Source organism: Glycine soja, chromosome 8 (assembly GCF_004193775.1).
Source record: "Glycine soja cultivar W05 chromosome 8, ASM419377v2, whole genome shotgun sequence".
In the NCBI taxonomy this organism is placed as follows: domain Eukaryota; kingdom Viridiplantae; phylum Streptophyta; class Magnoliopsida; order Fabales; family Fabaceae; genus Glycine; species Glycine soja.
The window spans coordinates 18873888-18891535 of NC_041009.1; the positions used below are offsets into that span (position 1 = coordinate 18873888).

The window sequence follows — 17648 nt, forward strand, 5'->3', positions numbered from 1 at the left end:
ATGTCTGGTGCTCCAGTACTTCCTCGGGAACTCATAGTGGAAATTCTGTCATGGCTTCCAGTGAAGGCTCTCATGCGATTCAGGTACGTTTCCGAGACTTGGAATTCCCTCATTTTCGATCCTACGTTCGTTAAATTGCACCTAGAAAGATCCCCCAAAAACACCCATGTCCTATTAGAGTTTCAAGCAATCTATGACAGAGATGTTGGCCAACAAGTTGGCGTCGCACCCTGCTCTATACGCCGTTTAGTTGAGAACCCATCATTCACTATTGATGATTGTTTGACCCTATTCAAACACACTAACAGTATCTTTGGTTCTTGCAATGGGTTGGTTTGCATGACTAAGTGTTTTGATGTTCGAGAATTTGAAGAAGAGTGCCAGTACCGATTATGGAACCCAGCCACAGGGATCATGTCTGAGTATTCACCACCCTTATGTATTCAATTCAAAGATAATAATAATACCTACTATCCTTGGAAATGTGGCTTTGGATTCGATGATTCGAGTGACACTTACAAGGTGGTGGCACTCCTTTGCGATATTAAATCGCAGACAAAGGAGATCAAAGTTCATTGCTTGGGTGACACTTGTTGGAGAAAGACTTCGAATTTCCCTGCTTTTCCCGTGCTGGGAGAAGGACATTTTGCGTGTGGCACTGTTAACTGGCTAGCACTACGCGTGTCAAGTTTTCATTATCTATGGGAAAATGTTACTATCGATCATATCGATCAGTTAGTAATTTTTTCCTATGATCTTATGTACGAGACATACACATATTTGTCGATGCCTGAAGGTCTTCTTGAAGTCCCTCGCATGGAGCCTTATTTTGGGGTTTTGAAAGGTTGTCTGTGTCTTTCTCTTGATCACATGAAAACCCATTGTGTTGTTTGGTTAATGAGGGAGTTTGGAGTTGAAAATTCTTGGACTAAGTTGTTGAACGTAAATTACGAGCAACTTCTAAATCATGACCGTCCTTTGTGCATGTCTCAAGATGAGGATGTCGTGTTGCTGACAAGTTATGCAGGTGCAAGATTTGTTCTGTATAATCGGAGATATAATAGATCAGAACGTATGGAACATTTCAAAAACAAATTTTCCTTTTACTGTTATGATTATGTTCAAAGCTTGGTTTCACCACATCGAAATTAAGCTAACTATCCTGAATTTCTGCTATCGAATTTACGTAAATCATGTGAGTGGTTTCAGAACTTTGCCATTGAATGTAATGACATGACATGGTGCGAATAATATCTGTGGTTACTTAATTTGATTAATTTGTTGGATAATTCTATTAGCAATTGCTAATGGTTGATTTTTTTTTTTGAATTTTACAGTATATGGATTGGAGATTATTTATCGTTCTGAAGAATCATCTCCAATTCTAACTCTACTTATTGCTTACCGTCATCATCATACTTGGAATTTATAGTTATAATATAATTGAATGTTTGTTTACTTATTTATGCACTCTATGTTTTAAAAGAACTATATAATTCTAACTCTAATTATTGTTATAATTATTTTGAATTCAAATATTTTAATTTTTCTAACTAAAACAACAATTGCATCTCTTTTAAAATTTAAATATTTTCTAAAATTCGAATAAATATAAAAACCATGATATAAAACACCAATAAAATAATAAGTATTTTTAAAAATTATTATTTATTAAATATTATTCATCATAAGTTAAATATTTAAATAATTATAAAGGAAGGAAAAAAAAACTCAATTACCGTTTAATCAATTTCTAGATCTAGGAAAATGCTTTTCTTCTCTTTATATAAACCTTTTCATAATTCATCTTTAACTTTAAATTAAATTCCAAATGACCAACACATGATTTATTTAGGGGAAAGAATATTATCAAATATTAACCATACATTAATAATTAAATTAAGAGACATTAGACAATTGATGGTTAATTGAGAGTTCTAAATTAAAATAGGAGTTAGAGAAAAATGATACATGGGAAATCATCATAACCTGAGTAATCTTTTTTCGTGCATATCTCTTTCTTACAACTATTGTTGTCTTTAGTTATTTTTTTTCTTGAATGCAATTACAACAAATCCCTAAACTCAAGATAAAAAAACCCAAAATTATTTAGTTAATATAATTTAGATTATTTGAGAACAGAACGGGTCTCTGGATACAATATAATATTCAGACTTTCGAGTCCACGATACTACTATGTAGGATAAACTTGTCCTAGTGCGAATACACATTTTACACATTAGTGACAAACAACAATCATGAAGTAGGAAGATATGCACTTTGGATCGACCACATTTTCTTATTAGATTCACACTATCTTAACATTTATTCTTCGGATCCCTTGTGCCTTAGCGTTTCTACTAAGATCTATTGACATCTTTATGTCTTTGTTTTGGATTTGAATATTTGCTTCAGATTCACCACCATGGTGATTGTAAAAGAAAAAATCACAAGATGGGAGATTGAATTGTGATTTCAAAATTTTCTGTAAGTTTTTTGGAAACAAGAAGCTATCATCTATAAACATTAAGAAGGAAAACAAAGTTTTCATAAGCAAGGAATGACAAGTGATACTTAACATGTTTAAAAACACATTTTAAGACAAAATCAAATTCAAGTACTTAGTCAATTATAAGTAAGAGAGAGAGAGACAAAGATAGAAAATATAAAGATTTATACTTGTTCATTTTTACCACGGAGACTACCTTCAATTCTAAAAAATTCACCAAGTTTTTACTATCTTTCTCAAAAAGATACAAATATTTTTCCGTGTCATTTTTGTGTCTTACAAAAAGCTTAATTATCTCCAAACTTTTACAACACAAATTAGATATTGTTTTCTATCAAACTATTTTTGGCTCTATAACAAATCAACATATTTGTTTAAGGTTGAGTGTACATTGACAAGACTATCGTCTTACATACAAATATCTAACTTTAGCATAATATTTTTCTACTATACAAAGTGTTTTGAAAACTTTTACAACTTAGAGAATTATCAGAAAATAAGAAGGTAGAGCTTAAAGGTAAAAGAGAATAAGAAATTCAAAATGGCGTTTGTTCTTCTAACTTCAACTCTTTAAAACTTTAATATTTATAGATTTGTTCAGTAAGTAGTTGTTGTCTTTAACCAATCTTTATTTTGCATTTGATCTTGTGTTTAAAGAAAGTATTTGTTGGTGCATTAAATGATTGTTCTCTTATTTTGTTCACTTCGACAAATTTAGAAAGAATGTTTAAACATTCTCTGCAACAAGGATCACAACTATAAAACATTAACTCTTTTTTAAATAATTCTCATATCTTATCCTATGTCTGCTATTGTCTATTGCCCACCAGATGCAAATACAATGATATTGTTTATTGGCATGTAAGCCAAAAGCTTTTCAAAATAATAATTATTTGCTTTAAATCAACATTATTGAGGATTTTGATTATAATTGAAACGTGACCATGACAAAATAATGCAGATTCCTTACGCTTAAAGGGAGAGGAATAGCTCGCTTGCTCCTAAATATGCATATAGCGCCATTTGTTCTTTTGATTTGGTGTTTAAACTGAGATAGGTTTGAATTGGAGGTAATAAGGTGGATACCTGGGGGAGATTTTGGTGAGCTGATTAAGGTGTGTTTAAGTTGGCACGCAGTTGACGGGATAAGATGGAATTTGAGACCATGGATTAGATTTGAGAAGCTGGATTTGGGAAGAGATCGAATTTTTATTTATTGTGTGTGCGCTGATTTTGTTTTTTTTTTTCTTTTTAAAATTATTTTACTTTGTGTGTTCTTTTATTGAATTAAGAGTAATGAGTATTTATTAAAAAAATAACAAAATAAAATGATCTAATAAAATACATATATCAAATGGAGATATTTTCTTTATTATTACTAGTTGAAAGAGAGAGGTATTTTGTCTCTCTATTGTTATTTTTTAAAATAAACATAAAATAGAAAAATTAGTCAAAAAAAGTAGTGCTAATAGTTTTTTAAGGAAAGAGAATGCCGTAATATTTCGAAAGTTTATGAAAAGGTAGTTCTTTACATGACCTTTTGTTGGTCCTATATTGGTATAAATATCTACATAATATGAGAGATGATATATATATTTCATAAACTTTTTTTGACTAAGAAAATTTTGGATTTAGGATCACCGAGGAGATTTACACTAATATAAGACTAATAAAAGGTCCCTGTGAAAAAAATAAAATCAATGCGGAAATGTAAGCATCGTCAGAATGCTTTCATTTCTGTTATTTCCCCCCTCAAAAGTCCTAATTCAATTATTATTATCATATGTATGTATAACCTGATTTAGAAAAATTGTGGTGGGCTTCTCCTAAATTCAGTCTTCAATACCACACCAAGGTATGCAATGCCCCTTCCTTTCTTTTGTAATAGAAGGACAAACTGTTACAATGTACAAAGACAATACCAAAAAGGTGGAGTTTAGCACACCAACATTGTTGTGTTTGCTTCATATTGTCGCCTTGCTTTTCACTTTTCAGACTCTGCATTATATATGACAGATTGACCTGTGAAAAATTGAAATGAATCAAGGTGGAAAGGGGCAAAGAAAGATTTTAATTAAAGAAAATAATCTTTTAATGCTTTAGATTTGAGAGGGACGTGTTTCAGGGTCTGCTGTTGCAGTTTGATAAAGATTCACGGTTGCTTCTCGTTTTGGGAGCAATTACTTACTTATGAGAGTGGTTACAAATATCAAGTGCAGTTACAAAATATTAAACAGTTGTAAGGATAAAAATATTAAGTGCAGTTTCTGATTACATTTTTTTACCCATTGTATTCTATCCTTTAATTCATATATTAGTGGAACTGAATTGTAGTATAATTAAGAGACAAAAGTGTCTATATATTTGGTTTATATATAGTTATAGAATATAAATGATGCTATCAAGAGCCATGAATTGCAATTCAATCATAATTAGAATCCATGACTTTCATTTTAATACTACGTTGCACGTCCATGGCAACTCACGGTGGCCCACCTTTTCATCCTACGTCTACGTCAATAGTTGATTCCGATGATTTTTAACCCGTCATAAAATCACCATAAATTATATTTTTAAAACTTCAATGGCCACGCTACTAATCAACTAAAAAATCTTGATGACATTGATAAAAAAAAAAAAATTGTTTTATCGAGAACCTACAATTTTTTTAAGGACCTAAAAAGGTTAAAAGAAAATTTTGTTAAAAAAATAAATTTATTGACTTAAATATTTTTTTAATTCTTATAATTTTTTTAATTTTTATAAATTATACTTAATTTATTTTTTCCCCTCCTTGAAATGGTTTAAATAACCCTTAAAACAGTAAAAAAGATGTTATTTAACTGACTTAAAAATGAAAAACAAAATAAATATATTTTTGTAAGAACTAAAAAATTATAAGAAAAAATAAAAACATTAAATTATAAGATTAAAAAGGTATTTAAACGTTAATGATTTAACTTCGTTCTATTTCTCTCTTACCGCTTTTGTCTTTCAGTTCTTGCACTGTTGGCTGTTGCCTCTGTTTTCCCTTGCTTGCTTTACTTCAGTCTCTCTCTGTCTCACTTTACGTTCGAGCTTCTTGCTACGATGAACGCACCCATCATTGGTTCGTTTTCTTCTTCCAATTTCTCTCTCTTTGGCCCCTTATTTTCTTCCTTTCAGTAACCTAACACAATTTCTTTTAAGCCTTTATTTATGTCCATGATAACGCGCAATTAAATAACCTTTGAAAAGTTGAAAATGGGTACCCACTAATAAAAGAAAGAGAAAAAGAAGTGATGTTTCTGTTACATTTGTTTTCATTTTATATATTTATTTCCTAAGTTTTAACATTGTTATTGTGGAATATTGAAGACCCCTTACAGGGAGATTTTCCAGAAGTGATAGAGGAGTATTTGGAACATGGGTGTATGAAATGTATTGCCTTTAATCGTCGTGGTACACTTCTTGCTGGTAATTTTCTCGCTTACACTTTTCTATTTTTTGGTTTCTTTCAAGTTAGGGTTTTTTTTCCTATTCTTGAAATTTGTTTTTTGTATTTAAATGCAAAAAATAAAAGTAACTTAAAAAAAAATTACATTTCTTTTAATATTTCTACTTTCAGTTTTCTGGTATTCGTGTTCTCTGTTCTGGAACATCTTCTTTATCCACTGTTGTTGTCTAAGTATTAGTTTATTAAAATTGTTTATATAAAATAATTTTTTAAAAACTAAGAAGCGAAAACACAATTAAACACAACCTAGGTCGGTGTTTTTCTGCTTTGCTGTTCTTTCTGGCAAGTGATGATACTTAGTGGCATAAATTATGGTTACTTTACCAATTCTGGAAGATTGGAACAACGTGGTATGATATGAATGATGTGGTTTGTTAAGAATGTGTTTGAAATATTTTGGTAATTATTGTTTATATGCATATGTTGTGTTGATATGTGCCTTAAGTAGTGTGTGATTTGGTTGAGCTTAATAGGAAGCAAATAATCGTGTTTTTTTTTTTTTTTTTAAATTTAAACTAGTATGTTGACTTATGTACTTGCATGAGTTGCATTAGTCCTTCCAAATATATCAAAATGACTTGTAAATTTAGTAAGAAGTTAATTTATACTAAATTCATCCATATAATTTATGCATGAATATTATATATTAAGAAGTGTAATGTATACTGAGTAGTTAATTTATACCAAATTCATCCTGATAAGACTAGGGGTAGCAGTGAATGTGTTCCTTTGTGCATGTGGTATATGAAGGATTGGATAAAATTTTTTTACCCTTCACAATTGATGTTAAACGTTGCATCAGCTACCAAGGGGGTCTAGCTTAGTTGATTGAGCAGAGTGTGTGAGCTTTTGTAACCCCCCTGGTACATGTCTTAGATTTCTACAGATACAAAAAAAAAAAAGTTACATTGGCTGCAAATTTGTTTGTTTTTTTTACTGGGGGGGTAATGCAATGGGTATCATTTATGTTGTAAGTGGTTGCTTTTTGATGAATACATACTAATCCTATGTGAGATCAAATGCTTAGACTTGTTGGTCAATAGAAAACAGATATGGAAAGTTACCTTGGGCAATAGTCAGTCTTTTGACGATAAGGCAGAAGAGGTTCAGATGGGGTTGTTGAAGATATGCCTGGTTTGAGTTGATGATTGTATGGATTATGGGCAGCAGGTTTCATATGTTGCTGGTCATCATGGTCTGGAAAGGAAGATGATATTGTTTTTGGTAGTGCTAATTATTTGAAGAACTTTGGTCAATGAGCATGCAGAGTGTTGTTGGGACTAATCTGGACGTATATGGTGACAATGAGTGAGGATTATTGACACTCGTAAGCAAACTCTAAATGGGGTATCAAGGAAGGTTTCACAATAAGATAATCACCACATTTGTACTGACTATTTCTTTATGACCTATGTAGTCGTTTCTTTGTTTTGATGCATAGACGTATATTGCATAGCATGTGCTTATATATTTATTTGAATGTGTTGTAGAAATATCATAGCAAGTGTAAAACTAAAACTTTTGTGAATTATTAATTGGAGTTATTATACATTATCAATTTTCTCACTCTATTTGATCAATTGAATCAGCTGGGTGCAACAACGGAAGTTGCGTTATCTGGGATTTTGAAACCCGGGGCATTGCTAAAGAGCTACGAGATAATGAATGTTCATCTCCAATAACCAGTGTCTGTTGGTCAAAGTGTGGTCATCGAATTCTTGTATCTGCTGCTGACAAGTCATTGTTGCTGTGGGATGTTATGAGTGGTAAGAGGATAACAAGAATAGTTTTACAACAAACCCCTCTACAAGCTCGTCTTCATCCGGGTTCCTCTAAACCATCTCTTTGCTTGGCATGCCCTCTCTCATGTCCTCCAATGATTGTTGACTTGAACACAGGAAACACAACTTCGCTTAAAGTTTCTATCTTGGAGATATCCAATAATGGACCAACCCCTACCTCACGTAACAAGTGTGCCGATGGAATTACCTCCTTCTCACCAACTGCTGCATGTTTTAGTAAGTACGGAAACCTGGTTTATGTGGGAAATTCTAAAGGGGAAATTCTTGTAATTAACTATGTAGATGGTGAGGTGCGTGCCATGGTTCCTATACCTGGTGGTTCTGTGGTGAAGAACATTGTGTTTAGCAGGAACGGACAATATCTTCTAACAAACTCAAATGATCGAATAATCAGGATCTATGAAAATCTTCTACCCCTAAAAGAAGAAGTTAGAACACTTGATGAGCTAAATGGGAACCTCAATGATCTAAATGATGTTGAGAAGTTGAAAGCTGTAGGCTCAAAATGCCTAACTTTGTTCCGGGAGTTTCAAGATTCAATAACGAAGGTGCACTGGAAAGCACCCTGCTTCAGTGGTGACGGTGAGTGGGTTGTGGGTGGTTCTGCTAATAAAGGGGAGCACAAGATTTACGTATGGGATAGAGTTGGGCATCTTGTGAAGATCCTTGAAGGACCTAAGGAAGCCCTTATTGATTTAGCATGGCATCCTGTACGTCCTATTGTTGTATCTGTTTCTTTGAATGGCATAGTTTATATCTGGGCTAAGGATTACACCGAGAACTGGAGTGCATTTGCTCCTGATTTCAAAGAGCTCGAGGAAAATGAGGAGTATGTGGAGCGAGAAGATGAATTTGATTTGATTCCCGAGACTGAGAAGGTAAGGTAGGGTTAGATGATCATGCAGGTTTTCTTTTTCTTCCTTGTCTCATTTTAGTCCTAGGTTTGTTCGTGTCATTGCAGGTAAAAGGATCTGATGTTAATGAAGATGACGAAATTGACATTGTAACGGTGGAGAAAGATCCTGCTTTCAGTGACTCTGATATGTCTGAAGAAGAGTTATGTTTCCTGCCAGCAACTCCCAGTTGTGATGCTCCTGAACAGCCAGACAAGTTCGTAAATAGTTCTTCAAAGTTGGTGGACAGCAATAACTCTGGATCCCCACTTTCAGAAGAGGCTGGACCAAATGAAAATACCATGAATCATAACTCAAGTCCAGTGGAAGGTAAAGTCAGGCCTTGCACTATATGCTTGTAACCGAGTATTGGATTCTTAAGAAACCTGTTTTTAAAAGGAAGAATATGAATTATTGAACCACTGATGTGTAACTATGGCAGCAAAATTATTTTTTGGTTTCTTCCGGATGTGTTTGGAATTTCAGCTTTCAACTTACATAGATTCTGTTATTAGAAGGTAATATTGTATGCGCAGTTTTTACTTACAGCCTTCAAAATTTCTTTGCAGATGATGCTGGGGGGACACGTATCAAAAGAAAGTGGAAACCTTCAGAGAAGGTGTTGGAGTTGCAGGCAGAAAAAATGAAGAAACCCACAAAATCTGGCAAATCATCAAAATCCAAAAGTAAATATTTGGTTGATGAGGATGATGGTATTGGTTTTTATGGTGATGATCTTTCTGATGGATAATGGCCTGTTGCAAATTCTTGTATATAAAAGCATGTTTTACTATAATTTCTTGTCTTTCTGTCTTTCACTTTTTATATTTCTTTCCTTTGCACAACGTTGCTTTCTATGCCACCCTTCCTACATTGCTATCTTGTCCAGGAAGGAATTTTCATCGGATAGGTTCGAGTTCCATGTATATTTTGATTGAATTGATCATGGTTAACTTGAACTGAGTCTAGCAAGATTGAGCAAGTTTCTCAATGTGTTTGATACACAACATATGTTAGGCATATTATAAATGGATGGAAAGCTTGTACAGTGAGCGAATGACTATTGTGTTTTTAATTAAAAAAATGTCATATCTCACTAAACATGCAGCCAACGACCTTGAAATTTTAAAGGGTATGTTTAGGAAATCATAGATAGTAGTTTCTATAACTTAACATGGTTTACACACAAAAAAATGGTTTACACAAGAAATTGGGTCATAAAAGGGTTTTCAAGTTCATTTAAGACTTGTATGACGTAAAAACACCTTAACTCATGAAAAAGATATTGAGGCGTCTAATTGGGGTTCTTATATTCATATTTTCTTTTCTCATTTTCTGTCCTTTCAATTAAAAATACTACTTTAGAAAGAAAAAAAAGAGAAAACAATCAAGAAAGAAAATATTAATATTTTAAAGATTTTTCATTTTCGAGGTTTCTAAAATCGGACCAGTGACGGAATTAGTGAAGATATTAGTTGAATCAGGATTAAATCATTTTTATTTTTTGTATTATTATATAATATTTTAAGTAATAAAAAAAATTAGACTTCCAAAAATTTAAGATCTAAAGAATTATAAATTAATATAAATGACTAAATTATATGTTTTATTGATAAAATTAATAGTAGTAGATAAAATAATTGATACATATTTGAAATATTTAAATTATGTATTTTTACTTATTTTTTAAAAATAGTTTAAATAAAAACATAAAAAAAAAAAATAAGAAGACCGGTTTGGTATCAGTTCTGTGTTGGTTCAACTCTAATTTTTATCAATTTGTTTGATTTTCATTAGTTTTAAAAATGACGTTGTTAAGAGTGTCCAGAGTGGTTACTAGGTCGTTTCTCAGTTGGATCGACTGAATCGACTAATCCAGTTCAATTTTTAAAATATTGATCATTTTCCAATTAGAGGGAGAGGAAAGGCATGGAGACAAGAAATTAGAAAGGAGTAATACATAGGGGGTGCTTGTTTCATGAATAGCTTTTTTAGTTTTGGGGATATTATTCCTAGGAATAAAACATGAGAATGTTATTCCCGAGTATTTAATAAAAAATGTGTTTGGTTAATTACAAAATTAGTTAAGAATATTTTTTATATTCCCATAAACAATTAAGATATATGTTTGGTTAAATTATTTTTTCTTTGGAATATATTATTATAATTACTAAAATATTCTTATTATGTTAAAGATGCTATTTTTTCAAATATAAAAAACTTTATTATATAAGACCCACAAATGACAAGCAAACTAAACTCAATGCTATATATCCCTTGTTTCCATGACAAAACCTCTCTCACTACTCTTTCAGTATTCATTAGAGTATGACCTAAATTATAGATATATCTATCTCACCACATCAAACATGAACAAGGAACAATTGGAGGAAAAACAAAAAGTTATTGTGGTAAAATTCATGAAATTAGTGGTAAATAAAAATTGATGCATGATCGAAAATTTTGAGAATGACAAAAGTTAAAGAACATAAATGAAGAAATGATTAAGAGGAAAATATGATAGCTAGTGGTTAACAAGAATTTATATATGTATTTTTACTCAAATAAAATTTTTGTATCATGGGAATAAATATTCTCTATTTCCTCCGCGGGACTAAATATTGACTGAGAATGAGATTACTTACCTGAATAAAAAATATATTATTGATTAATTAATTTATTACTTTAGAATAAATGTGAGATTATTTTTTTTACTCGTGCATTTCCGAGACTAAATTTTTTACCTGCAAAAGCTTCCATAAAAACATCTGATGGAACCTTATATTTGTGGACCAATTGGTTGGGCTCCCATGGAGCGATAAAGTTACGACTATTATGTTATATGATGTAATTGTGATTTATTTGTCCAATTAGACAGTCAATAGCTATTTCAATTGTTTTATGAACTTCTGTAACACATTGTTTTTTGGTCTAATCATTGAGACAACTGCCGTTCAACTTGATTATGATTATAAAACTAGGCATGCTTTCTTTGATTTTACAATATACTGAAAACAAAACATGCCAAAATCACATGAAAGGAAAGAGTGATTAATTCCTTTATCTATTGTCTAGCTGAGAAACGAAGTTTGTAAGAAGCATAAACACCTAGTGCCAACACTATAGCCGTTGTTGCACTTGTATATAACAGCATCATATCTTCTTCATTGAACCTCTTTACCAAACTTGTCACGGCATGAGAAGCAGAAGTAGCCACCTCCTTTATTCCTTTCTTTTTTGATGTTCCAATTATGTCCTTTCCATCATTCCCTTCATCAAGTGTATCATTCATTTCCATTTTTTCTCCCTTACCCTTACCATCCTCTTCACTCTTTGTGATGAAACTTGTCTCATCCATGACATGTTCCTTTTTTCCTTTCTGGGGTGGTTTTCCTGAGGCAGAAACATTCTCACTTTCTTCCATAGTGTCTTTCCTATCAACCCTTTTCTTTTCACTACTTTCAAACCTTTCTTCTCTTCGATTCTTGGCATCTTGTGAAATTACCTCTTCACCCTTTTGAGGCAATGAATCACTTATGGCTTTTGGTAAGGTTAAAGTCTCATTATCTTGTTTTTGACTCTCAATTATTGATTTTGGTTCCTCAGATACTTCAATTTGAGCCTTTCCATGTGATGAAGATTTGGGTGAATTTTGATCTGGGAAATCGCTTGATGTATTCACCTTTGGCATTGTAACACTATAAATTTCTCCTTGGAACATACCCTTAAGCTTGTTCACATCACAATTCCAAGGAACTGCATATACAACGTTGAAGCGAATTGATCTGTTATCTCCAAGGGGTCTTCCACCAAAAACTCTAACTCTTCTATAATCGTACTCAAATTGAGCTCCTATATCATCTTCTGCATAACCTATAAAAAAACAAAGAAATTAATAAGCTTGTCATGGGAAACAAAATGACTGTATATATATATGAAATGAAATGTTCCAATAAATTTCCTTGTATAGAGGTTTCTTTTTTTTAATTTAATAAATTCATTAGTTATGATAAATATTTCTCGTACAAAGTCTTCTATTGTGCAATATTGCAATTAGGCGATTATTTCTCATCAATATTGTAATACTAATCATTGTAGTGCATATATTCGTTAATCGTTTATTATGGGAAAATATTTTTTTTAAAATAATCGAAGTAATTATTTTTTACAAATAAACCAAATCAAACACGTATATGTGTAGTAATATGATAATATTTGCTTGATACTAGTATGGTTTTTTAGGTTTTTATATAAACTAGAATGGAGGCAAAGGCAAACTATGGTTTACTACATAACATGTGAAGTGATGATTGATTGTTATTTGTTGTCTTTTAATATGGAAATTATGAAAAGATGTGCAAGATAAAACAAAAACATGATTTTGTTGATGATGAGGTTATTAGCCATACAAACCAGGAAGGTGAACAAGCAGGATGTGTGATTCTGGGGTCTCCTTTGTTTCTAATTTAGGCTGGCAATTCTCATAGTTAAGGTTTGATTGCAAGGTGGACATTTCCATCATAACTGCTTTTGTTTGTTGTGTTTGTGTTTCTATTGCAGCAAAAATATGGCAATTGTTTATTGGAACTTATTGGATTAGTGGGTTCGTACATTTATAGTGAACAATTCAAGAATTGATGACGTTGGATTTCTCAAAAAAGAAATTATTCTTTTTTGATTGCTTAATATTATGGCATGACAAAACTTTGCATTCGATCCCCCTTGCTGTATAACTTCTGGGATATATAAAGTTAAAATTCTTTGTTTGGCTCATGCACTTTAAACTCTAACAATATATTGATATGTTTGACTATTTTTGTGATGTAGAGGTATAGCTGTGGCAAGGGATCGATTTCAAAACACGAAGCTACCGTTTTCATGTCTTAATTTTTTACTAAAAAACTAACTTAACAAATTCGCTGTGTATTTCGAAATAACAACAAAAACTTTTTTTAGGCGTATTTAATATATATATATATATATATATATATATATATATCAAAATAATAACCTTTTTAACAAAATTAAAATAATTATGACATAAATTATCTTTTTAATAATAATTAAATTAATTATGATACAATTTAATTGTTTTTTTTTTTTGCGGAAGGTCTTGACAAGAAACACTCCAGAGCCAAAATAATTAATATTCAAATGAGAGTTTATGACATCAACATGGGGTTTGTGCTAGGGTAGAAGTGATTGTGTCTGTGACGTAGCGAAGGAGTAAAGAATATGAGCGAAAACGTCTCTGCTAGGGTTTCTGATGGGGGCCCACATGGGACCACTGACCAAGAGGGTGAACCATTTTGCAAAGAAGCAGGAAGAAAAATAAACGTCTTTCCCATGGAGTAATATTTGTTATTTGGATAAACTATCGAAGTCTGATGGTGTTTTATAGGATGCGATGGTATTAGGGATAGACGTCGGAGTTCGCTGTGAAAAAGGTGGAGGTGTGGGTACGTATTGAGTCATGGAATGAAGATTTTATAACTAAGGTGGACAACATGTTAGGGGTTTTGCTCAAAATTGAGAATATATGGCCAGGTTCCTATCCATCAACCTACTATTGTCTTTGGGTCTACTATGAGCCAACCCAATTTTGTGAATATCTAAAGTTAGGAATTCACAAGGGGGAAAAACACTCAACCCCTGTTTAGGGTGGGTTAGTGTGAGGTCAACAATTTGGAAGAAAATCACAGACCAATCAAAAGTCAGAGGATAAGAAGGAAAAAGGTAAAGCTGTGAAGATGGGTCAGAAGATTGCGAAGAAGGGCCCTATCAATGGAAAAGGAAAAATGAAAGTGTTAGGTAGCTCGGTCGAAGGGGATTACTATGTAGGCTTCCTTGGATCATGTTAAGAATGTGATTGTTAGTGAAGAGGTTAAATGATTGTCTAAAGAGCCTAATACTGTCGCAAGATGATTTTCAGCTTATGTGATAAATGGTTACTAGTTTATTGTTGAAGGTTGTGAAAAAAAAAAAAAAAACAGAAAACTCTAGAGAGTAATGATTACTTCATCTATTGTTAGGTTTAAAAGTGTAAAAGATGAAAATCCTGAAGTAGATCATATTACCTACTATGGAGTTTTGAAAGATATAATAGAGTTGGATTATTGTGGTCATTCTAAATTGGTCTTATTTAAATGTGATTGGTTTTAAAGTAAGCAAGATCATTTTGGATTAATGCTTCCAAATTTTGGGAAGTTGATTTATGAAAACGACCTATTTGTGTTTGCAACTCAAGTTAGGCAAGTATACTATACACAAGGCCCAAGTGTTAATTGACATGCTGTAACTGAAACCACCACCAGAGATTTGTTTGACATGTATTGAGATTTTGAGAATGATGATATTGAAAAGTACTTGAAAGATCAATTGAGAAGTCATTTGTTGGATCAATCTATGGTTGATGAAGATGAAGATGATATCAGTTGGTTTAGAGATGATGTACTTGGGACAATAGTTGATACAAAACAAGCAACTAGAAAAGAGTCTTAATGATGTTTATATTTTCTGTTTAATGTATTTGTGTATTTCATCGAACACTATTAAATTTAAGATGAATGTACTTGTGTTTTTCTTTGCAAAAGTTGAATTTCTTGATACGATAAGACTATATATTGTTTTTACATTGTTTTATGTTTTACATCATGATGGTAAGCAATGAAGGAAAGGTTTCACGACCAAGTTAGTCAATGCACTATGTCCTTAGTGAGCAAGAAGAGCAAACAACCTTGTTAGCCAAGAAGCATAAGATTTCAAGGCCAAGTAGCTCAATGACAAGTGTTATTGATGAGAAAGAACCAACAACCTTGGTTGCCAAGAAGCATAAGGTTTCATGTCCATGTGGTTCTATGGCTGCAATCTTTGAGGATTTGAAACCGCATCAAGCCTTGTCAAACTCCATCAGCACCCAAACACGATGGTTAATTATTTATATCATATATTACATTAGCATGTGTTAGAATGAACTTGCTTTACTATATTCAAATTTATACTTAATAATAGGTTTTACCAACAAGAAGAAAATGGGTCCTACCAAATGTCTTAAAACTCATGGCTTAAGATATGAAGATCGTTTGACAAGTAGCCTTAATGCTCATGGCCAACCTATTGGTAGTTATCGAGCTACCTTGAGCAATTATTTGGGGACATTGGCTAGGAATGCATATTTAATCCCCTTAACATTCACAAGCTGTAAAGGACTAAAAGAAAACTGGGATGACTTATGGAAAACTGTCATAGTATTACATTCCACTCACCTTTATCATTGATTATATTTTTTTAATTGATCCAAATATTTATTTTAATTGATGATGTTATGCAGGAAAATTTTGACATTGAAGAGCGTGCTAAAAGTGGATTTTAGAAATCATATGCTCAAGTTGGAGGAGTTATAAATGTCTGATTGAAGTCAAAGTACTTTTTCCCAAATATGCCAGTTGATTGTAATTTAAAAAAACAACCTCCTAATGTTCCACTAGAGCAATGGAAAATTCTTGTTAAATTTTGGAAATCCGACATAGCTAAGGCGATTTAAATATATCAAATTTTATTATGTGATTATTTATGTTAATGATTTGATTGTTTTTGTTTTTCTCATATGGTGTTTGTATTATAAATAATAGTAGCAAGAAGAAAAAAAAAGTAGAGCAAAATATATCACTATACACATTACTGGTTTAAAAACTTTAGCAGAAATACAAGATGAAGAGTTAACACTAATTGCATAATTAATTTTGTATTGGTATAATGGTTTTGTTTGTTTCAAATAGTGATTTAACTAATCTTTTTCTTTTATATAATAGACAATGAAGAATCCTAATGGAAGAGAGTCATCTTATGTAGAAATGTTTATGCTGACACATAAGCCTGAGAAGGAGGAAACCAGTAAAATTATTGTATGATCATCTCAATTGTTTTCTCTATCTACTCTATATTTTTTCGTTTACTCAAAAATATAATTTAACTTTTGATTTTATGTTAAAGCTTAAGGAAGAAGTTGCTTCCCATCCAGAAGCGCTAAAGCAAAGCCCAACTAGAGATGATGTATTTTTCCAAGTCTTGGGAAAAGATGGACATGGCTATGTTCGCACATATGGAAAAGGGTTTGTACCTTCAAACTTATGGGGAACTAAGTCTCAAGTTGGAAATCAAAAAGTACTTGATGAAGTTAAAATAAATTCTCAAGTTGAACTTCAAAGCTTACAAGAAAGAATGCAAAAGGAAATGGAAGTAAAACTAAAAGAGCAAGTGAAAGCCATGGAAGCAGAACTTTTAGGCAATTTCAAAAATGTTTTGACTTAATTGCCAAATTGTTTTCCAGGAATAATGATTCTAGATATGTGCAATATTCCAAATATAAAAGAAGATGTAGTTGTTGATGCATGTTCTTCAGCCACTACTCATCATGCTTGCGTTGTGGTATGCTATATTAAACTCATTTTTAACTTGTTATTATGCTGAATATTTAGCAATTTTAAGTTACTTTTTTCTCGTGTATATGGCATATAATGTTACCCTTGGTTTTATCTGATAACATGTGTCATTTTATTTAATTTAAAGCGTGAACTTACTCTAAATAGTAGTATTCTTAACTTTCCCTGGTATGAAGAATCCAGATGATCTACGACACTTAACACATCTATAAATACATAAGTCGACTTAAATGCCAATAAACTCTCTTACTTACTTGGACCAACAACTTACTATTTAGTATTCTAGTATCTATTTCTCCTTTATATAATATTCTTGTTTATAATTTAAACATTTTTTTTCACTTTGTTGATAGAAACAAAGCTGTTAAAGTTATTGTTTTATATTTCTATGTAGCTTGTTGTAGAAGTTGGTTCTATAATCTGTCATCATAGGCTAAGAAGCAGGCAAAATTGATTGTAGAAGTTTCAAAAAGGGTTACCTATGGAGGATTCTGACTGGTGAAGGAT

The 17648-nt window shown here is 31.9% G+C and overlaps 3 protein-coding genes across 3 annotated transcripts; 2 read left to right on the forward strand and 1 right to left on the reverse strand.

The window, feature by feature from the left end:
* LOC114423984 (F-box/kelch-repeat protein At3g23880-like) lies at positions 1–1432 on the forward strand. Its single transcript, XM_028390873.1, has 2 exons — positions 1–1072; positions 1338–1432. Exons 1-2 carry the CDS (start codon positions 1–3, stop codon positions 1430–1432), a joined length of 1167 nt encoding a protein of 388 aa, XP_028246674.1.
* Positions 1433–5486: 4054 nt separating this feature from the next.
* Positions 5487–9691, forward strand: LOC114422575 (protein RBL-like). The gene is made up of 5 exons (XM_028389007.1): positions 5487–5618; positions 5867–5965; positions 7595–8685; positions 8769–9030; positions 9270–9691. Exons 1-5 carry the CDS (start codon positions 5600–5602, stop codon positions 9449–9451), a joined length of 1653 nt encoding a protein of 550 aa, XP_028244808.1. The 5' UTR covers positions 5487–5599; the 3' UTR covers positions 9452–9691.
* A 1917-nt stretch (positions 9692–11608) lies between these two features.
* LOC114421167 (protein RESTRICTED TEV MOVEMENT 2-like) lies at positions 11609–13259 on the reverse strand. The gene is made up of 2 exons (XM_028386988.1): positions 13114–13259; positions 11609–12573 (listed from the first exon to the last, which is right to left on the reverse strand). Exons 1-2 carry the CDS (start codon positions 13220–13222, stop codon positions 11765–11767), a joined length of 918 nt encoding a protein of 305 aa, XP_028242789.1. The 5' UTR covers positions 13223–13259; the 3' UTR covers positions 11609–11764.
* Between the last annotated feature and the right edge of the window lie 4389 nt (positions 13260–17648).

Bases quoted from the DNA above. Each gene is read 5' to 3' on its own strand.
- LOC114423984 (XM_028390873.1), top strand. From the start codon at position 1: ATGTCTGGTGCTCCAGTACTTCCTCGGGAACTCATAGTGGAAATTCTG. The intron at 1,073-1,337 runs GTATGGAACATT...TGAATTTTACAG, and splicing joins GAGATATAATAGATCAGAAC to TATATGGATTGGAGATTATT.
- LOC114422575 (XM_028389007.1), top strand. The intron at 5,966-7,594 runs GTAATTTTCTCG...CAATTGAATCAG, and splicing joins TCGTGGTACACTTCTTGCTG to CTGGGTGCAACAACGGAAGT. The intron at 9,031-9,269 runs GTAAAGTCAGGC...ATTTCTTTGCAG, and splicing joins TAACTCAAGTCCAGTGGAAG to ATGATGCTGGGGGGACACGT.
- LOC114421167 (XM_028386988.1), bottom strand. From the start codon at position 13,222: ATGATGGAAATGTCCACCTTGCAATCAAACCTTAACTATGAGAATTGC. The intron at 12,574-13,113 runs GTTTGTATGGCT...GTTTTTTTATAG, and splicing joins CCTGCTTGTTCACCTTCCTG to GTTATGCAGAAGATGATATA.